Source organism: Heterocephalus glaber, unplaced genomic scaffold (genome assembly GCF_053883595.1).
Source record: "Heterocephalus glaber isolate CG9 unplaced genomic scaffold, H.glaber_assembly_v1.0 deba00001481, whole genome shotgun sequence".
In the NCBI taxonomy this organism is placed as follows: domain Eukaryota; kingdom Metazoa; phylum Chordata; class Mammalia; order Rodentia; family Bathyergidae; genus Heterocephalus; species Heterocephalus glaber.
The window spans coordinates 18,650,452-18,672,793 of record NW_028258317.1 but is presented as its reverse complement, the minus strand read 5'-3'; the positions used below and the strand labels follow the sequence as shown (position 1 = coordinate 18,672,793).

The following is a 22,342-nucleotide window of genomic DNA, read 5'->3' as shown; positions in this document are numbered from 1 at the left end:
GCAAGTCCCACCAGGAAAAATACACCCATATTGGCCACATTCTAAATCAGATCAAATAGCCTTGCAAGTGGGTCTTCCCTCCCACCCCCCGAACCGGGGATCAAACTCAGAACCATGTGCTTGCCAGGCAGGCGCTGGTGCCACTGAGCTAAACCTCTGGCCCAGTGGGTCTTTTTTTGAAACCACTAGAAATGTCAAATAATGACAGTTATCTAGGGGTAGGAGGGCTAAAGGAAGTTCCAGAGCACCTGTCCTCTCTAGTGCCTGCCAGGTTACTGGTTTTTACTTTGAATGTGAGGTGTTTGATTTAAGGCAGAGGTGGCAAGTACAGGATTTAACTAGGGTAAGTTAAACCTGTGAAGCTCATTGTTCTTACTAAGGTTCAGTTGTTTGCTCGAATAATGCATCCTGAATTGCGGTAAGCTTTTAGTTATCTTCTAGCATTCTGAAAATGTTGATCCTTAATAATTTTTGGCAATTTTCTCATTGCTTTTATGAAAGAGAGGACTTTTGATATTATTTAAAATAAGATACTGTACTGCCAAGGACATTCAACTGTAATAATAATAGCAAAAGAATGAGAAACAACATTGCCCCAAAGTAAGAATGTAGTTTGTTGTTTGGTTTTTTTTAAAGTTCATCTATGTATACATATGGTAGGATAATATGTTAATACTAATGGCCATACAAGTACCTGTAGAAAATATATTATGACATGAAGAGAAAATGTTCATGATGTGATAGAAGTGAAAACAGTGCAGAATATGGTCTGTTCAAATTTGTAAAAAAAAAACAGTTTTTGGTAAGCAAATAAGCAATTATGAACTGAAACTACTGAAAGGAACATCAGAATGTTAGCATTTACTATTTTAAAGTGAGATGATGTTTAAATTATGTGAGTAAATTGGAAAAAAAAATCTTTGTGTATGTTGTACTATAAGGCTACATATACAAAGATAAAATAATAACTTTCACTCCTGTGACAATGTTAAAAATTAAAATAGCTGTGAATTTTGGTGATTTAACATAACCTTTCATAAATATTTGAAGGGATGCTTTGAGAGCATGCTAATAACCCTGGCACTGGAGATGACAAAGTTTAAATGAGTTACTTTGTTCTTGGGTGTCTCTTCTGTAGAAAGGAGTTTGTTTCTGTGGGGTGTGATAGAGTGAATTATTAGGCAGATGACGAATTTACATTATCATTTATTAGCATTTTTTTTCTTTCCAGGCACATATTAAATTTCCTATTGACTACCCATATTCACCACCTACCTTCAGATTCTTGACCAAAATGTGGCACCCCAACATTTATGAGGTAAGAGATGTCCATCATAAATTTATCTACAGATTTATTTCCCAAATCATTACTTTAAAAATAGCCTGTTGGGCTGGGTTATAACTTAGTAGTAGAGCACATGTCTAGCAGACCTGAGTTCCTGGGTTCAATCCCTGGCACCACACACACAAACACATACACACACATGCGTGCTAAAAAAAGTAAAAATAGCCTGTATGTCTCAGTATGCTGTAAGTATAGAGAAATACTTATTTTTAGTTAGCAGTCTCTGGTTGAATTGTTTAAAATTGAGGGTAGTTTTATAATAACCAGTGTATATTCTATTTAAAGATTGAGGCTTTAAACCATTGAACTCATTGTTAAGATTATAATGTACTTGTGTTAACTTTTGCGTTTTTAAATTTTAATACATAAAGTCATATAAATTTGTGTACTTAACCTCTGACTTCACATCAGGGTCACTAGGGTCATCAGGGAGTCATCTTTTGGGGAGGGATTTATCCTACTACATTTGGACTGGCCTCCTTTCAGGAGTTGCAGCTGAGCATTTATTTGAGAGCCTCTTTTGGAATAAATCCAAGGTGAGGTTCTACTGGACAAGTCAACATACCTGCAGGAAGCATTTCTAGTTTGGCTGGTTGGAACCTATTTTGCTTAGGGCTAATTCTTGAGGGTGCTAAAATAGTGCATAGGTACATTGGGGCAGCTTTATTATTTTCTACAGTGTGCTTTTTTTTTATATATATATAAGACATTTTCATTTCTCTTTTCTGTTTTCAAATAGCTGGTGTTGAAAGGATGATAATGTAGTTTCCTTCCCAGAAATAAGCTCCCAGAATATTTTTTTAAAGCATTTAACATAGTATCAATAAACAACAGTGGACATTCAATTCTGGACAACAAAATTAGCATGTTGTAGGAGAGGATCAATTTCATAAGTTTAAGCTGAATTTAATATTTACAGTAAGTAGTATTTCGGTATCTGTCTTAGTCCATTTTGGCTGCTGCAACAAAATACATTATACTGAGCAATTTATAAATAGCAGAAATTTATTGTTCACAGTACTGATAGCAGGGAAGTCCAAGAGTAAGAAGCCAGCAGATTGGTATCTGGTGAGGAATTAATTGTTCCATGGAGATGGTTCCTTGCTGCTACATCATCACATGGCCAAAGGTGCATGGCATCTCTCTCTTGCGAGGTAGGCAGCAGAACCACTAAGCTAAATCCCAGGGCCCTATGTTTGGATTTTTGAGACAGGGTCTCAGTATGTAGTTCAGGCTAGCCTTGAACTCACTGTGTTGTTTAGGCTGGTCTTGAACTTCCTGCAGTCCTCCTGCCTCAGACTCCTGAGTGCTAGGATTACAGGTATACATCACCAAGTCCAGCTGTCATGCTGCTGCTTCTTTTTTTGTTTGTTTGTATGAGGGATCAAACTCGGGTCCTTGCGCTCGTGAGGCAGGTGGCGGATCCACTGAGCTAAATCCCCGGCCCTTGTCATGCTTCTTTTATAAGGGCACTAAACAGATTTGTTAGTGTATATCCCAAAGGCCTCATCTTTTAATATCGTCACCTTGGGGGTTAAAATTTCAAAATAGAATTTTAGAGGACCCAAACATGAGCCCATAACAGTCTGTTTAATTAATTAAAAGTTCTTGCCTTTAAAACAATGTAGTATATATAGGTTTTAGATAGTAAGAAAAAAGTGAGGAGGACCAACTTTTTGACTTAATATGGAGAACTAAACCTTAGAGGCATTTTCACACCTGCTTCCATTTCAGTTATTTAATTCCCATACCCCTCTCAGAGAAGAAATAATCATAACAAAAAAAGCAAGATAAAGGAGTCATAACCCTAGAGAGAATAATATATAGTAGGTAAACTTTTTACCAGTACTTAGGCTATTTAATTCTTTCCCTCAAGATTTAACATTAGAAACTGGGCAAGTTGGTGCATGCCCATAATCCCAGCACTTTGGGAGGTTGAGGCAGGAGGATCACAAGCTCAAGCCTGGTAACTTAGCAGCTTGGCCAGACCCTGTCTCAAAAAAGTAGAGAAAATGGACTGGGGATGTAGTTTAGAGCAAAATCCCTGGGTTTAATCCCCAGTACTGGGGGTGTGGGGCAGCATATTTAGCATTAGATTTAACACTGTAGTTTTGTTTGTTTGGTTGTTTGTTTGTTTGTGAGACAGGAGCTCAGTGGTAGTTGAGGGTGGCCTTGAACTCACTGTGTAGCCCAGGCTAACCTCAAATTGGCCTGTATAGTCCCAGCACTTGGGAGGCTGAGACAGGAGGATCACCGTGAGTTCGAGGCCAGCCTGAACTACATAGTGAGACCCTGTTTCGTAAAACAAACAAAAATTAAACAATAGACTTTAGTTTTTAGAGCAGTTTCTGTTTAAAATTGTGAAGTACAAAAAATACTTAATGATTATTCTATAGTGCTTGGGTGTTATAGTATAGACATTTACTTTAAAAAATGAGAAAGCTGGAAATGTGCATGGCTGCTGTGTGAGGTGACAGGTTCAGGGTAGAGGACAGATCACATAGATTGGAAGTTGTAAGGAAGTGCTCAGAGAACAGAGTCACCAGCGCTACAAGGGCAGGAAGGTGTTGTAGAGAACATAGATGAAGATAGACTCTCTGAAAGCTTCCTGCTTCTGCAGATCAATGTGGAATGCAAGAGCCAAGAGGGAGAGAGACCTTTTCCACTGGCAGTATATCGTGGTGCTTGTTCTCAAACAGTTTTGTTTTCTGGATAACATAAGAAATAGTTGCAGCAAAGAAAGAGGAAAAGCCAACTTGGCAGAAAATCCAAGCATCTGTACCCAGCAAAGCAAACATTTTCTGAGAGCCTTGACCAAAGAGAAACTTCTGGAGGCCAAACACCCAGGACCAAGACTGTGTATCGATTTGAACATGACCCATCATATGTCAAAGAAGGAAATGAGTAGTCTGGCTGGGCAGATCCAAAGATTGTATGGTACAGACAAGCTGACAGATCCCTTTGGATGTGTCTCATTGGATTCAAAATTGTCTTTTCTATTAAGATGTTTGAGGATGAATGATGGATTTTCTAGTTATCTGCTAGACATAACAAAAGGCTGCTTTAGTTTATTTCCTCCAGAAATCATTGTGTACCTGACTTCTGACTCAGAACATGCTCTTAAAGATGGTAATCTAAGCAAAGTTTATGTCCATGGTGGACTCATGGATGAAAGCATTCAGAAGAAAGTGACATTTCAGAAGGCCCAGGAACATTCAGGTCAGTCTAGCCCATTTGCCAATCCCAAGAATAAATGAATGGTAGGCACCAGGATGAGAAAAACTATCATTCAGTGATACTGACCATCAATCAAGTATTTGTTAGACTGTCCACTTACTTTCAGATTCACACCTGCCCTGAAGCATTGAGGAACGGTGTTTCTCCAGGAAAAGGCTATGTTCTTCAGAATTCAGTGAGATTGCAGCTGCAAGAGGTGAAGTGCTTGAGGTATCATAACCAAAGAACAGGGCAAAACAGGACAGTGCCACACAACTTGCCTTTACTGGACATCTTTGGCTCTTTATAGTATAAGCTATACTGTAATATGGCAGGGACCGTATTTTATGCTTTTGTATCACCATTAGTGCCTGGCTCACAGGAAGGCCCCTGATTAATGTTAAGTTCACTTAACAAGGAATTAGCCCTAAAGTACATGGCTTTGGATATGTTAATTCAACTTTTATATGTATTTGTAAAAGACTTACTTCTGGAGATTGTTTAGATGATTAAATATTATGTAAAGAGCTTAATTTTTACTTAAAAAACAAAAAAATAATAAAGCTAGGCACAGTAGTTCATACCTGTAATCCCAGGACTTGGGAGCCTGACAGGATCACCATGAGTTTTGAGGCCAGCCTGAGCTACATAGTGAGTTTGGGCCCAGCCTAGACTATGTAGTGAGACCTTGTCTTGACAACAACAACAACAAAAAAGAAAAAAAGATTTTTCAAGGAGTGTATACATTTTTGGGGTATAGTAGTTACAGAGAAATGTCACTAATGGAGTAATAAAAGTTGTATACAGTAAGATGTGTGTTTTAGAGTACTTGGTAGCCCAAATGAAGTTGTTTTGTTTTTGCAGTGCTGGGGATCAAACTTGGGGCCTCACACACGTAATACAAATGCTTTACCACTAAGCTACATCTACAGCTCCCAGTGAAGATATTTTGCTATTTCACTTTAGTTGAAAGTGAAAGTAGTTGTGGAGAGTTGCCTTTGATTCTCTACCCAGTTGATTATGAAAACATACTAATCTCTATAGCCCCTAACGTTGTAAGGTTGTACCAATTTGATTAATATTCCAGTAGTGTTAGGGCATAGTATTTTATTTTTATAATTATTGTTTTTATTTTGCTATCATTTGAAGCCAGGGCCTCAAGCACCCTGGGCCAGTGCTCTGACATTGAGCTATACACCCAGCTGTTTGTTTGTTTATGATCCTGGGTGTTGAACTCAGGATCTTATGCTCATTTGCTGAGCAACACATCCAACCCATAGGCATGGTATTTTTAAATGCTATTGGTTTAATAATGGTTAAAAATAAGGCCTACTGTATTAATATGCTTTTTCTAAAATGTTTTCTTTTAGTCACCTGGGGCTGCCATAGTGAAATACAGACTTGAGTGGCTTAGCTAATAGACATTTTCTCACAGATTTGATGGAGGCTCTTAAATACAAAATTCAGGTGTTCAGCATGGTGAAGGGGGGGTCTCCTCCTGGCTACCTTTTTGCTGTGTCCTCATGTGGTAAGGAGACAGGGGAGGTAGCTCTCTGTTGTTTCTTATAAGGTCACTAATCCACATCAGACCATGGACCAAACTACCCTCAGGATCTCATTTAACCCTGATTAAGTTTAAAAGACCTCATTTTTAGATAGTATCACATTCAGGATAAGAGCTTAACATAGGAATTTAGGGGAGGTATTTAAGTATCGAGTTCTTAACTAACATACATAAAATACCTGTATGATACGTGAACTCCCTAAGAATCTGCAGTATTAAAGTGTGGTTTTTTGTTTTTGTTTTTGTTTTTTTGTGAAACAGGGTCTCTGTAGTTCAGCCTGGCCTTGAACTCACTATGCAGCCCAGGCTGGCCTCAACTCAAGCAGTCCTCCTGTCTCAGCCTCCCTAGCGTGGGATTACAGGCATGCACCACCACACCTAGCTTGAGAACCATTGCTTTTGAAGTAATAAAATTTAATCTATAGGCTAGGGGTGTGGCTCAGCGATAGTATGTGTGAGGCCCTGAGGTTGATCCCCAGCACCACAAAAAACGGGAAAAATCACAAAATCATTTTATTATTTTTGTACGGTTTGCCCTCTGTATTCATGGAATTCATGTCTGTGTATACATCCAAATTTCAACCAGTATTTCTGTATTGAAATATTAGGGAAAAAAATGAATCTGTACTCAACATGCACAGACTTTTTTTCTTATCATTCCTAAACAGTTTGGTACAACTTTTACAGTATTACAGCATTTACAGTATATTAGATAATCAAGCATATTAGGCAATCAAGAGATGATTTAAAGTATATGGGAGAGCCAGGCACCAGGTATATGCCTGTAGTCCCAACCACTTAGAGCCTGAGGCAGGAGGATTACTTGAGCTCGAGTTCGAGGCCAGCCTCAGCAACATAGGGAGACTCTGTCTTAAAATAAATAGAAATAAAGTATATAGATGCTTAGGTTGTATGCAAGTACTAAGCTAATTTTACAGAAGATTCTTAAGCATGTCTAGATTTCGTTATCCTCAGGACACCTGGAAACAGCTTATCTTGGTTACTGAGGAACAATCATAATTAGATTGATAGGAACCACAATTAGCTTCTCAAATCAGTACTAAATGTATCAAGAGATCCTCAAAAATAAAGCCATGTAATTATGAATTATATTTCTAAATTATTCAGAAAAGAACAAATGAAAGCAAGAGTACCTACTTTTTTTTTTTTTTACCATTCCTTCCTTAGCATCCACATAATAAGTCTTTTCTATACACTTTGTCAGTATATTGATAGGGATTGTAATTCAAAAAGTATGCTTGAATTCTGAACTAGCAAGATTTTTATTATATTCTTATAAGTAAAATTATTTTTTTGTGTTTTTTTGTTGTTGTTTTTGGTACCGGGGATCGAACTTGGGACCTTTTCGCTTGCAAGGCAGGCAGTGGAACCACTGAGCTAAATCCTCGACCCACTAAAATTATTTTTAGATAAATGGCAGCATATTTTTGGAGAGTAAAACAAAGGGAAGCACATTTCTTCATTTAAATCATTTATATATATTTTATCTGTTTGATTATTCAGTTACTCTTCTCTATTTATTAGGATGATTTTGTAGAGCTTCTCTGATTTGAGAATTAACTTTAATGGTGACCTCAATCAGGAATCAAATAAGAAAGCCAAAGAAATCACATTAGGATTGATTACATAGACAGTTATAATATTGCATTCCTTTCTGATCTTTCTAACTTGGGGAAACTGGGCGGGGAATTTAGCTCAATGTTGCTGCAGCCTGCCTCACAAGCGCAAGGTCCGGAGTTTGATCACTGGTACCAAAAAAAAACTTAGGGAAACTGCTAAGTTCAATATTAAACTCTTTTCATAAAAATTTTACATACAGATGTCTTAAGTTCTAAAATTTAGTATGGTACTTACCACGGTGTTTTGGTTTTGATTTCTAGATGATATAAACATTCTATAGAAAAAATAACACGAATGTGTACTTATTTAAAAAAATGTTTCAAAATAATTTCAGAGTTAAAATGCAAAAAACATTTCAGAAAGGGGCCGGGGATTTAGCAGAGTGGTTCCGCTGCCTGTTCGATCCCTGGGTACCAAAAAAAAAAAAAAAAAAAAACATTACAGAAAGTTCCCATATATTCTTTACACAGTTTCCTCTAATTTAAATCTTATACAACTGTGGTACATTTATCAAAACATAAGAAATTTGGTTCAATATTATCAATAGACAACAAACTTTGTTTGGAATAAAGTGTGGAATGGGAGACCTTGACATGCTTGAATTGGTGAATGCCAGAATTACTGAGTGCTTAAGATTTTGTTTACTAGTATTGATGTTCATGCATTAACATATATATCTTATGATCATTTATGTTGCTAGCCAGAGATTTAAAATTTACATGATTATACTCAGTGGTTTTTGAAGAAGAGATGTAAATGAAATATTTCTCTTTGAATTTACTCAGAGCAGTCTTCAAATGAACATGAATGCTTAAGCAAAGATGTAACGTAATATTTTTTTTATTTTGGTTTTACCTGCTAGGACAAGTTGGCAATGAGCAAAATTTATTTGTTTTCTTTTGTTTTTATCATTAAACAAGTCATCATTGGTTGATTTGTAAAGTATTTCTTTATTTTATTCTTTTAGTGGTATTGGGAATTGAACCCAAGGCTTCAGTGAGCCAAAGCAAGTACTCTGCCACTGAGCTACATCCCAGTCCACATTGTAAAGTATTCCTTTTGTGTAAAACATCAGAGGAAATATTTGTAGAATCTCCTGTAGAACTCTGAAAGTTTACATTTAGTTTCATCTTAGTTTATGTGAACCAAATGAATAAGGTAGGAAACTCAAGAGAAACCAGATTTTTTGCTCTGATTTGATGTTGAAATTTTAGCAACAAATGTGATTTTGTAACATACATAATTAAAGGTTTGAACCCTATGTTGTGCTTGTTTTCTAGACTTTTTTTTTTTTAAATACTGGGGAGTAGGACAACAGGCTGCTGTGTGAGGATATACATACGTTAAGTATCTCCCAATAGGTACATTACTGACCATTTAGAATGTGTTAGTATTTAGGACACCAAATTTGTACTTTGTAGAGTTGGCTTTTTAGAGTTGTGGTTTGTAAATAATTTGCTGTAAACAAGGTTCTAAGGATATTTATGTAATTCATGGATTTTGCCATTTTATGAAGTCTCTTAACTTTGTAAATTATAGGAAATAAGTTTCCCCAGTTATTAGATTGGCTGCATATGAGAATAATTTAATTAGATTTGGATGGGGCCTTGGCTTGATACCTTGCATTTTACATTCTTAAAATTTATTGGTGGGGGTTGAACCCAGGCCTTTGCATCTGTTAGGCATGTGTTCCACCACTGAGCTATGTATCCCCAGGTCTCCTTTTTTTTTTTTTTTTTTTTTTTTTTAATACTGAGGATTGAACTCCTCATCACCTTGCACTTGTGAGGCAGGCACAGTGCCACTCAGCTAAATCCCCGGACCCCCAGCTCTCCTTTTATTTTAGAACTACCTTTCTAGAGGGCACAAACTTCCCCATTCTCTCCCCCTTTTTAAGGTTTAATGATAGCAGAGTTTATTTGAAAAAGTAAAACTGAAGACTGAGGGAGAAACTGGCTGTGCAGAATGAGCTTAGGCCAAGTAAAAGAGGGAAAAAGCAAGCTAAAAAGTATACCCTGGAGGACACAGAGTAGGCTATCACAAGGAAAGCTACAATAACAAAACCCTCCTCCATTCCCCATGGCCAGAAAAGCAGCAAACAGTTCTCTGAGCACCATGAGAGAGTCATTTTGTTCAGTTCAGTGTTTGAGACAAAAAGAACCTGGAATCTAACTCCAGGAGATGTGAGTACTACAAAACTCAGTAATGTTTATTTGGCAAGTCACTTTTAGAAGGAGATAACCCAGTAACATTATTTGGCATAGCCAGCTAGAAGGATACCAGGTAAGGTCCCAATAGACACATTTTTGGTTTGGTTTGGTTTGGTTTGGTTTTTCTAAAATGACATGAAGGCTTAAGGCTTTCTTTTCTCCGTTTTCCTTCACTCTTCCCCTTTGGCCAGAAATTTAGGGGACCTCCTCCACATTGTGTGGCATAGGTATAAAGTCTTAATTGCCAGTCCTCCCCAGGGTATGTCCCTCTCGTCTATACAGGTTGTAACAAAGGAGGTGCTTTGTGCCTTCCCAGGTTATTACAGGCACAGAGCAGGCAAGGTTTACAGACTTGTCGGGTGGTTGCTGTTAGTTCTAGTACTGTGAAAACGTGAGTGACCATTTCTAATGTAGCATCTCTTCTATATGGAAGGAATCAGGAAGTATTTTTATAGCTTTGCACTATGTCCCTTGAGGAAGGGGCAGTTTGTTTTCTAAATACTACAAGACTTTCTCTTTCATTCCCCCTTGTCCTGAAGCCCATTTGTCTTTATGGGTAATGCAGACTGCTTTTAATGGTTCCTCAGTAACTGGTAATAAGTTTATAAGGTTTTAAGGGAATATAAGCCTGCCCTTTTTGCTTCCCTGTCAGCCTTTTGGTTCCCTGAAGAGACTTCAGACATGTCTCTTTGGTGCCCTTTACAGTGCATGACTGCAATCTGCTTGGGAAGATGGACTGCCTATAGGAGTTGTAGAATTTCCTGTCTGTGTTTTATAGATGATTGACAAAGCTACTTCCATCAGTGAACCACACCTACTCAGAGTTTTGGAGGGGTAGGTCACTGATGTCCTGCCTGCTTGCATAGTCTTGGAGATCACTTGTTCACAAGAGTGAGTAACTTCTGGGCTTGTAGGCATTAAAGAGACAGGGTTAATAGTAGTGCATGTTTTTATGATAACCTCCAGGGTGTCTAAGAGCATGGCCTGATCCGTACTGAGTCATTCCTCTGTTAACAAGTAACCTTTTGTCTCCAGAAGATGCAGAGTTAAGAATTCTAGTTTCTGTCCCAAAGTTAACATTGCAGCTTCTTTTGTTAGTAAAGCTGCAAATAATCTCTGATTAGGAGTCTCCTTGACCCCAACTATGTCTATAGATCCAAGAAGGGTTTTCTAGAGAAGCAATCAAGTCAAAAAGAATTAAGTAATTAAATTGGCTCACCCATGACATCTTAGATTCCTCAGGATTCCTCAGAGGAGATGGTGATGTCTGTGGATAGAGGCATTGAAGGTTCCCCTGGGCCTCTTCATTATCACAGTAAGGTCCACTGAAGTTGAGTGCCCAGTTTGCAGTCTTCTTGCACTTGAAACAGGAACCGCAGGTATCCTTGGGGTTTCTCTTAGATGATTTGGGTGAGCTTAAGCATTGCCAATTCTAAGAGCTTTAATCTTAGCCTTTTTCTTTTTTTTCCTCCTCTGGGTCCTGATTGTTGAAAAGGCTGTGTCAAGCAATTGGGCGGGCCATAGGTGTATGCGGGCACATCTGAAGTTTTTTTGTAGTCTGTGCTGAATATCTGGGGCCAATTGACAGATGAAGTGATGTCCCCCTAGTGCTTCTCCTTACCTGGAAGATGTATATTTATGAAAGACTTACTAATCAGATATGGAAGACAACTGGAATGGAGTTCCTGAGTCACTTGGAGGGAATGGACTTGATTTATTGGGCTGGGGACTATAAGGATGAGGTCGAGACCTCCCAGTCTCATCAAACAGATCAGGGAGATCCACATCCCCCGAGAGACAAGTTAGGGGTTCCAGGACAGAGCCATCCTCTTAGTTTTTGAGTCTCTTCTGTAACAGAGTTGCAAAAGCTGGTACATAAAGGATTTCTTTCCACCTTTTATATTTTAAGCAGAAATGCTGTAACTGGAGAATAGTTTCACAGGTTAAAGTACCATCCCGTACCCATCTCTTGGCACCTCCCACTTCACACTGAAGCCAAACCATATTGCAGTAGTAGGTAAGCTGTTCCTGTTTTAAAGTGCCAGGATCAAATCTTTCCCACTTATCAAGAATACAGCATGGTGCAGGCCGGGGATTTAGCTCAGTGGTTCTGCCTCGAAGGCACAAGGTCCCAAGTTTGATCCCCAGTACCCCCCACCCCCCAAGAATACAGGATGGTGCCAAAGTTCAAAAGGTTTCCCATTGGCTCATTTGGGGGCCTATAGAGAGAAGGAGACAACCAGGTCTTAACTCCTTAAGATGGTGTCCCATTTAGAAGGAAGAGATAAGGGTTCTATAGAGTGTCCCATGTGAGACCCTAACACAAACTCGACACATGTCTCTGTCTGAACCTTCTAGCAATGAGGGCATCATTTACAGAAGCACAGAAGAAAGCTCCCCATATTGGGACCCATTCATTCCTTAGGGAGAAGGGGACTAAGCTACTCACTTACTGGCTTTACCTAGTCCTTTGACTCCTGAGACACATGGGTAGAAGTTTTCCCCAAACAAAGTTCCCTTAGCCACTTATTTGAACCCCTTGATGCTCCAACTTGCCTTTCAAGTCCCTTGATGATTCTACTTGTATTCTGAGCCCCTTGATAGCGCAGCTGATATTTTTGAATCCCTTGACTCTACTTAACCAGAATGGAGCCAACTGGGAAAATTGTCTCTTGCATTTACTCTGATAGTAAAATGGTTGAGAATGGGGATGGCTCTGCTTTCATATAATTACAGTCTCTTTAATTAAATTATAAACAGTATTTTTTTTCTTCTCAGGTCTTCAGACATAAGGTTTTAAACTACCTGCACTCAAGAAATCTAGCCAGGAAGCTATAGCCCCAGGTGTCATTTAAGACAAAGAGGAAGCAAGTCAGTTAAAGCTGGAAATCTAGCCAGGTAGCTAGCCTCAGGCGAGACTTAAGGAGGTGGGGGAGCCAGTCAGCTAAAGGCTTGAACTGGACTTCACCTTTGCCTAACCCTGACAAAAAGCCTCAGGCATTTCTTTCCCCTTTTTTTTTTTTTGGTACCCTGGATGGAACTCAGGACCTTGGACTTGCCAGGGAGGCAGGGTGCCCGCCTAGGCATTTCTTTTTAAAACGGACAAATTTTTCTCTTCTATGTGAGCAAGAGCCACTGTACCAGTTAAAATAATTTAAAAAGAAAAGAGGTTCTTCCTCATTGTCCAAAATCAGAAGTTTAGCTCATGAGGTCAATTAGAAAAAAGAAAGATGGATTCCATACAGCCTCTAAGCCTATCTATTGGTACCACCCACACCCTGGGTGGGGCACCCTTAATCCTAACATCATACCAAAACACGAACAGAAAAAAGCCAAAGCCATTTACAAAACAGTAAAGTGGAGACCAGGTTAACACCACCCCCACACACACAGCCCCCCCACCGCCCCCCCACCCCGCAATGGAGGGTGAATAGCGAACAAACGCTTGGAAGATAAAGCAATACCACAAGAAAGAGAAAGGAAGAAGGAAATACAAAGAAGACAAAAAAGTCTGTTGTGGCTAGAAGAAAAACAAAACCCTTCTCCATTCCCCATGGCCAGAAAAGTAGCAAACAGTTCTCTGAGCACCATGAGGGAGTCCCCTAAATTTCTGGCCAAAGGGGAAGAGTGAAGGAAAAAGGGAGAAAAGAAAAGCTTAAGCCTCATGTCATTTTAGAGAAAAAAAAAAAAAACAAAACACCAAAAATGTGTCTGTTGGGACCTTACCGGTATCCTTCTAGCTGGCTATGCCAAATAATGTTACTGGGTTATCTCCTTCTAAAAGTGACTTGCCAAATAAACGTTACTGGGTTTTGTAGTACTCACATCTCCTGGAGTTAGATTCCAGGTTCTTTTTGTCTCAAACACAGAACTGAACAAAATGAACTAGAAACCAATGACAAAGTTTATTTGAAAAGGTTTCTTTTTATTTTTTTGGTACTGGGAATCGAACTCAGGACCAACCACTTGCCAGGCAGGCGTGGTGCCACTGACCCATATCCTGGGCCCCTGAAAAGATTTAACAATAATAAAATTTATTTGAGGGCTGAAGGGGGAAATTTTTATTTGAAAAAGTAAAATGAATGAACAGGGAGAAACTGGCTGTGTGGAGCAAGTTTGAGCCAAGTAAAAGAGGAAAAATCAAGATAAAAGTACACCCTAGAGGACGCAGGGCAGGTTATTGTGAGAAAAGCCACAATGGCCTCCCCATCCTTTTTTTTTTTTTTTGGTACCGGGGATTGAACTCGGGTCCTTGTGCTTGCATAGCAGGCAGTGAAACCACTGAGCTAAATCTCCAGCCTGTTCCATCCTTTTTTTAAAAAAATTAATTTTTGAAGCTAGGTGTGGTGGTACATGCCTGTTAACCCAACTCTCAAGAGGCTGAAGCAAGAGGATCATCACAAGTTTGAGGCTAGCCTGAGCTACATAGTTCAGAAGCAGCCTGGGCCAGGGATTTAGCTCAGTGGCATCTCGCCTGCCTCGCAAGCACAAGGTCCTGAGTTCTATCCCGGTACAAAAAAAACCAGGTTGATCTCTACATAGTGAGAGACATTGTCTCAAAAAAAGAAGTAGGCCAGGTGTGGCTCACATCTGTAATCTCAACACTCAGAGGATGAGGCAAGAGAATTGCCATGCTTTTTTTTTGTTTTAATGGCACAGGGACCTTGTTCTTTTGAGACAGGCGGTGGAACCGCTGAGCTAAATCCCCCGTGAGAATTGCCATGTGATTTTGAGTTCAGGGCCACCTTGAACTATGTAGTGAGACTCTGTCCAAAAAAATAGCCACAAGAAAACAAAAAATAAATATAAAAATAATTTGTTGAAATGAAGTTTACACACATAAAATTAACCCTTTGAAATGAAAATTTAGGGGCCAGGGTTTTAGCTCAGTGAAGCCACACCTGGTTGGCAAGCACAGTGTTCTGAGTTTGAGTCCCAGTACCAAAAAAATAAATAAAATGAACATTTAGTAGCATTTTATACATTCACAATGTTGTACAACCATCATTTCTGATAATTGTAAAGTGTTTCCATCACTCCAGCCTAAATTTAACATCCTACATATAAGCAGGTTTTTCCTCATTCCTGTATCTCCCCAATCTGTCAACCACTAGTTTGTTTTCTGACTATGGATTTATGTATTATGGATATTCAATATATAGAATCATACAATGTATAGCTTTTTGTATCTAACTTCTTTCACTTAGCATAATATTTTGGAGATTTATCACAGCATTGGTCAGTACTTTGTTCCTCTTTAAGCTGAATACAATTCCATTATGTGGATATACTATAATTAGTTTCTACAGTCATGTTAATGAACATTTAGACTGTGTTTTCCTTTTGGATATGTGAATAGTGGTGCTATGAACATGTGTGTACATGTACTTGAGTACTTGTTTTAGTTCTCTCAGATATATAAATTGTTGGAGTAAATGAGAATTCTATGTGGAACTTTTTTGGAGGGATTGAATTCAGGACCTTGTGCTTTCGAGGCAGGTGGTGGCACCACTGAGCTAAATCCCTGTCCCAATGTGGAACTTTTTGAGAAACCTTTTTTTTTTCCCCACAGCAGCTGAATCATCTTAATTTTCCCACCAGGAATATGTGAAGGTTCCATTTTCTTCAGAGCTTAACATTTTTTACTTTCATTTTTAAAAATGTGGCCATGGTGGGCTGGGGATGCATCACATTGGTAGAGTGTTTCTCTGACACGTGTGAGGCTCTGAGTTCATTCCCCAGTACCTGGCCTCAGGAGAGTTCAGATATTCACCCTAAGATAGTAGGAAGTAATATCTCAGTATGGTTTCAGTTTGCATTTCCACAGTGGTTAATGTTGTTGAGCACCCTTTCATATACTTACTGGCCTTTGTATTTTCTCTTTGGAGAAATGTCTGTCCTTTGCTTAATGTATTTCTTTGAGATGAAGTCTCACTATGTTTCCCACGACTATGTTCCCTGGGTTGGCCTTAAACTCTTGGGCTCAAGTGATTCTCCTGCCTCAGCCTACTGAGTGCTGGGACTACAGGTGTGTACTACTGTGCCAGGTTTGCCCATTTTTAAATTGTGTTGTCTTTTGCTATTTTTCTTTACAATTTTTAAATTTTTTTTTGGTACCAGGGATCGAACTCGGGTCCTTGCGCTTGCACAGAAGGTGACAAAATGCTATTTATTTTTTAAGAAGTTCCTTATATATTATAGACATTAAATCCTAACCAAATAGATGACTTGTAAATACTTTCTTCCTTTGCAAATAGGTTACCTTTTAACTTTCTTGATAATGTCCTTTGAATGTACAAAAGTTTTAAATTTTAATGAAGTCAAGTTTATAATTTTTGTTTGTTGTTCATGGTTTCGTTGTCATATATAAAAATTATTCCCAAGTCAGGTCATGAAAGGTTACCCCGTTTGCTTTTAAGGCTTTGTGATTTTAGCTCTTAGAGTTTTGATCTATTTTAAGTTAATTCTTATATATGGTATGAAGTGGGAGTCCATTTCATTCTTTTGTTTGTGAAAATTTACTTGTCTTAGCATCACTTGTTGAATGGACTTGATCCTTCTCAATCTAGTGACTACAAATGCATGGGATTGTTACTGGTTCTTAGATCTGTTCAGTTGGTCTGTCATTGTGGCAGTACTAAAATGGCTTGGTGAATGATGCTTTATAGTAAGTGTTGAAATTGGGAAGTGAGTCCAACAATTTTGTTCATTTTTCAAAATTGTGTCTAGCTGGGACACCTAAATTTCTCTAAAAATTTTAGGATCAGCTTGTTAATGTTTGCAAAAAAAGATGGTAGTATTTTGCTAGGGATTATGTTGAATTTCTAGGTCAAATGTGGAATAACATTAAATCTTTACATTTGTTTAGATGTTTAAAATTAACCCCTGCCCTCCTTTGCAGTATTAGGGATTGACTCGGGCTCTGTATCACTGGGTTTTCCCCCAGACACTTACCTGTCTTACTTCCTTACATGTTGAGGGTTGAATTCTGGATCTTCGCACTGAGATACATGCACAGCTCTTTTTTTCCTTTTTTTTTTTTTTAATGGAGACAGTCTTACTTTGTAGGGTCAGTCCTCTTGCCTCAGCCTTTTGAGTGCTGGGATTTTTTTTAACTCTTAATTTTTATTTCAGATAGTCTTGCAGAGTTGCTCAGGCTGGCCTTGAATTTGTAATCCTCCCGTTTTAGCTTCTTGAGTAGCTGGGATTACAGGCTGGGTCTTTTTAAATTTTCATGAGCAGTAGTTTGTAGATTTATTGCTATAGATGCAAGTTATAAATGAGATTTTAAAAAAATACCCTTTTGGGTTATTTATGCCTGGTGTATAGAAATAAACTTGAGCATGAGCTCTAGTAGTTTTCTTTGAAGTTTTCCGTATATAGGATCATATCATCTGTGAATAAAGATAAATGATATTTCTTCCTCCTATCAGTTTTGTATTCCTTTTATTTTTTTATTTTAATTTAATTTTATTTTTTTGGTACCGGGGATTGAACTCAGGACCTTGCATTTGTGAAGCAGACAGCAGCACCACTGAGCTAAATCCCCAGCTGTAATCCTTTTATTTATTGCCTAATTGTGCTTCCTGGAAACTTCCAGTACAATATTAGACAGCAGTGGTGAAAGTGTTCTTGTCTTGTTCCTAATCTTAGGAAAAAAGCTTTCATTATTTCACTGTTAGGTGTGATGTTAGTTTTGAGTTTTTCATAAATGCTTTTTATCTTGTTAAGATAGTTTCCTTCTACTCATGGTTTTCTGAGTGGTTTTTTTTGTATCATGAAAGACTATTGGAATTTGTAAAATGTATTGTCTGCATCAATTAAGATGCTCATTTAAAAATATTATTTCTTTCTCTTTTTTTGTACTGGGGACCTAACTCAGGACCTTGCACTTGTGAGGCAGGTGGTGGCATCACTGAGCTAAATCCCTGGTCCTAAAATATAACTTCTAAATGCAAATCAGTTCATGTAATTCATTCCATTACCCAGAAGTTTTATTTATATGCATATTAAACTCTGAACTAACTAATAGACTTTTGGGGGCTCATTTTTATGCTCACTCTTTAGCAAAAGTCGGCTGCTTGCTCAATATTAAAGTAGATAGAATGATGAATCCCACAAAATGCCTACATCCTAATCCCTGAAACCTTTATAAATACGATAGGTTGTATTAGGTTGCTAATCTGCTACCCTTAAAACAGGCAAATTGTTAGGATTGTCTGTCTTGGTGGGCCAGTATAATCACAAAGGTCTTTTTTGTTTGTTTGTTTGTTTAACAGTAGGAAAACTTTATTGAGAGAAAGATAGCTTCTGCCTAAGAGAGACGGAAGGAGGACCAGAAAGTGAGTTGCCTCACAAAGGTTTTTACAAGTAAAAGGAGGAGGCAAAAAATGAGGCCAAGAAGAATGAAACAATGCTTTGAACATAGGCAAAGGATTGTCTTTTTTGGGAGTGAGGGTGCTGAGGATTGAACGCATGGCCTTATGCAAACTTGGTTAATGCTTTAGCACGGAGCTACATCCATGGGCCCTTTTTTAAAACTTTGAGACAGGGCCTTGCTAAGTTGCCCAGGGTATTCCTTCATTAGCCCTCTGAATAGCTGGGATTCAGGCATGTGCCATCATGCTTGCTTGGGAAAGAATAGTCTTTAGTAACACAAGGAAGAGTTTCTTCTCTGGAGCCTCCAGAAAGGAATGCAGTGCTGCCAACATAGGTGATTTTGGATTTGTCAGATTTTGACCTACAGAAATGTAAATAATGAATTTGTGTTTTATGCCAAGCAGTTTTTGGTAATTTGTTGCAGTGACAATACAAGACAAATACAGTTATCCAAGCATATTTTATTCTACCATTTATGATGTGGTTTTATTTCTCCAAACAAACTAAAATTCCTCTAGGTTGTTAAAATTATATTTACTATTTTTAAAATTATATTTATTATTAAATAAAAACCCATCTCAAAGGTTCAACAACCATAAAGCCTTTTGTTTTTCTTCTTCCACTTCACCTCCCCTGAATGCTCTACCCAAATATTCCTAATTTTCTGTTTTCCTTCCTTTGGTTTCTTTTTTTTTGGTACTGGGGATCGAACTCGTGTCCTTGCGCTTGGCAGGCAGTGGAAACACTGAGCTAAATCCCTGGCCCTTCCTTTGGTTTCTAATACAGAGTTTTAAAATACAATATTTGGTGTTTATTATATTAATATTTTATTTTATTTTTTATTTTTATTTTTATTTTTTATGGTACCGGGGATTGAACTTGGGACTTCCCTCTTGCAAGGCAGGTGGCAGAACCACTGAGCTAAATCTCCGGCCCTATATTTTATTTTAAAATTCTATTTTGCTTGTATATATTTGTATGTGTGTAAATGTGTAAGATTTGTATGTGTGTAAATGTGTAAGAAAATATGTAAGATTTTTGTACTTTACATTGTAATACATTTAATTTTTTAAAAAATTTAGCTTTATCTTTTTAGACTGTCAAGAGATAAGTGACTATTTTACTTGACTTTGTCTTTTCTTTTGAATAGCTCATCTTGGAGATTGGTTCAAATGAATCTTTATAATGTTAAAAAATGTTTTAAAGTGCGAATTTAAACATGAAAAGGAATTGTTTTTTCCCTTAATGAAAACAGGATTCTAGGAACAGAAGAAATTTAAGCAGAACTAATGTATCTTTTTGTGTATTCCTTTTGGATATTTTAGTGAATGTGATATCTGTATCTTACAGAATGGAGATGTGTGCATTTCGATTCTTCATCCACCTGTAGATGACCCACAGAGTGGAGAACTGCCTTCAGAAAGGTGGAATCCTACTCAGAATGTGAGGTAAGGTGTTATATAAGGAAAAAATGCTTTTTTTTGGTTTTTGTTTTGTTTTTTTCTGATACCAAGGATCGAACTCAGGAGCTTGTGCTTGGCAAGCAGGCCCAGTGCCCCTGAGCTAAATCCTTATCCTTGTTTTGTCTTTTGAAGGAAGGGTATGGCTGTGTTGCTTAAGCTGGCCTTCAATTCCCAGGCTCAAGTACTATGTCTCAACCTCCCCCAAGTATCTAGAATTAGAGGCATATACTACCAGAATAATATTTTTTGTGTGTCTTGGAATCTCATTTCTATACTCCTAGTAAAGTACGATTACATATTGTTTTTTAACCAATGTAGAAGAATCATTCTTATCTTTGGTGGTTTTATCTCCAGGTTAAGAAGCATGTATGCATCATTCTGAAATTATTGTATGTGATTCTCATTTTCCTGTGCTCATTTATGGAGGAAGTTTTTAAGCCTGAGTTATTGCTCTTACATTATCTTAAATTTGGTCCCTCTTTTTTGAATCCCATGACTTCTGTGTTTAAATTGCTTGTCTTTTTATTTTAGTATTTCTGTTACTTTTAAAGAAAAGTCTTAACCTTTACAGAGTCAAGTTGAGTTTATATACTGTTTTAAAAAGAGCTTTATCTGGTGCTTTTTCTTTGTTATTTGTGTAAGGGGGTTGGAAGACTTGATAATTGCGCTTTCGTTTGACTGTCCATCTACTGATTGATTCCTTCCTTCCTTCCTTCCTTCCTTTTTTTTTTTTGGTACCGGGGATCGAACTCAGGTCCTTCCGCTTGCAAGGCAGGTGCCAGAACCGCTGAGCTAAATCCCCGGCCCACCTTAAAAATTTTTTTAAAAAACTGTACTGTTTAATGTTTTTAGGTAGAGGTTTTTTTATCATAAATTTCTTTTTCTTTTTTTTTTTGGTACTGGGGATCGAACTCGGTCCTTCCGCTTGCAAGGCAGGCAGTGGAACTACTGAGCTAAATCCCCGGCCCATAAATTTCAATACTTAAAAATAATCTTGTGCTTACATGCAATACATGAAGCCCTGGGTTCAATCTAATAGTTCTAAAAAAAAAAAAAAAATCCTCTCTTGCACTCATATTTGCATTTTACTCCCCTACTGAATTTTGTCCTAGTACTTAAAATTTTTTTGCTTGATAGCCTTATACTATTTATCCTATATTTCATCAAATGTCTTTGTGTAGTTATTTGTGACAATAAAGCTCTAAAATGTCAATTTATTGTTATTACCATTACTGATAAACAGTTGATTTAAAACAGTATATTGCAATTGTTAATGCACTTTTTTGTTGTTGTTGCTGTTAATGCACTTTTAATAATTATTGGAAATCTCCTCTCTTCTATTCCTTTCCTTTCCATTGTGGTATTGGGAATAAGTCCAGGGCCTCATGCATATTAGGTGCTAGTGCTCCACCACTATAAGCTGTAGCCCCAGGAAATGCATATCTGTCTGTCAATATCTATGTCTTCCTCCCTCCATCCCTCCCTCTTACTCTCTCTACCCCTCTTCTCTTCTCTTTTCTTCTCTTCTCTTCCTTTCTCTTCTCTCTCCCTTCTCTCCCCTCCCTTCCCTTCTTTCCTCCCTTTTCTTTTGTAGTACTGGGGTTTGAACATGCAAGGTATGCACTGTAGCACAGAGTTAAGTCCCCAGACCCCTTTTTCTTATTTTTAATTTTGAGACAGTGTCTTGCTAAATTGAGCAGGTTTGCCTTGAAGTTGTTTTGTTTTGTTTTGTTTTTTGGTACCGGGGGATCGAACTTGGGACCTTGTGCTTGCGAGGCAGGCGCCGGAACCACTGAGCTAAATCCCTGGCCCTTGAAGTTGTAATCCTGCTTTAGTCTCCTGAGTAGCTGGAATTACAGGTGTGTACCACTGGTCTGGTGGAAGTGGATTTCTTAATTAGATTGACATTTATTTTGTTAGTTCATGTATCTGGAATAATTGCAACATTTCTAGACTGATTTAGAGTTAGCGTCAGTTTTATTTATATACACATGCATATAAAATATATAAATACATGTGTATTTATAATATATATAATATGACTGAAGGACTAAAATCTTATTTATATATAATAATAGAATAATTTAAGGTTTTGGGTTTTTTTGGTTTTTTTGGTACTGGGGATCAAACTGAGGACCTTGCACTTGCGAGGCAGTTGGCGGCACCACTAGATTAAATCCCCGGCCCCCTAATGTATTTTAAGAGGGTTTTTTGTTTTGTTTTGTTTCAGTTCTTTGAGACAGAGTCATATAACCCAGGCTGAATTTAAACTTGTGGCGATCCTTCCTGCCTTAGCCTCCTGAGTGCCAGGATGATAGGCATGCGCCACCACACCTGATTTGAAACTACGTTTTTTCTATCATGTATGAATTATTTGCCAAAAAACCATGTAGTGGGCCAGGGATTTAGCTCAGTGGTTTTGCCGCCTGCTGCGCAAGCACAAGGACCTGAGTTTGATCCCCGGTAACAAAACAAAACAAAACAAAAAACCATGTAGTGTTCTGTTGTCAGTACTTTTTAAAAG

At 37.9% G+C, this 22,342-nt stretch overlaps 1 protein-coding gene and 1 pseudogene across 4 annotated transcripts in view; both read left to right on the top strand.

Annotated features, from left to right (window-relative positions):
- Positions 1 to 22,342, top strand: part of Ube2r2 (ubiquitin conjugating enzyme E2 R2) — a 98,548-nt gene that overhangs the window by 56,564 nt on the left and 19,642 nt on the right. For 2 of the 3 annotated variants that reach the window (XM_004838407.4, XM_004838406.4), the window contains exons 2-3: positions 1,232 to 1,318; positions 19,706 to 19,803. In XM_004838407.4, the coding sequence (XP_004838464.1) occupies positions 1,232 to 1,318; positions 19,706 to 19,803 (185 nt within the window). The remainder of the gene's footprint in view (positions 1 to 1,231; positions 1,319 to 19,705; positions 19,804 to 22,342) is intronic. The other variant, XM_013069780.3, reaches the window with a different exon arrangement.
- Positions 1,325 to 19,699, top strand: LOC147825856 (tRNA methyltransferase 10 homolog B pseudogene; annotated as a pseudogene). Its single transcript, XR_015440021.1, has one exon. The product of XR_015440021.1 is annotated as a tRNA methyltransferase 10 homolog B pseudogene (transcript).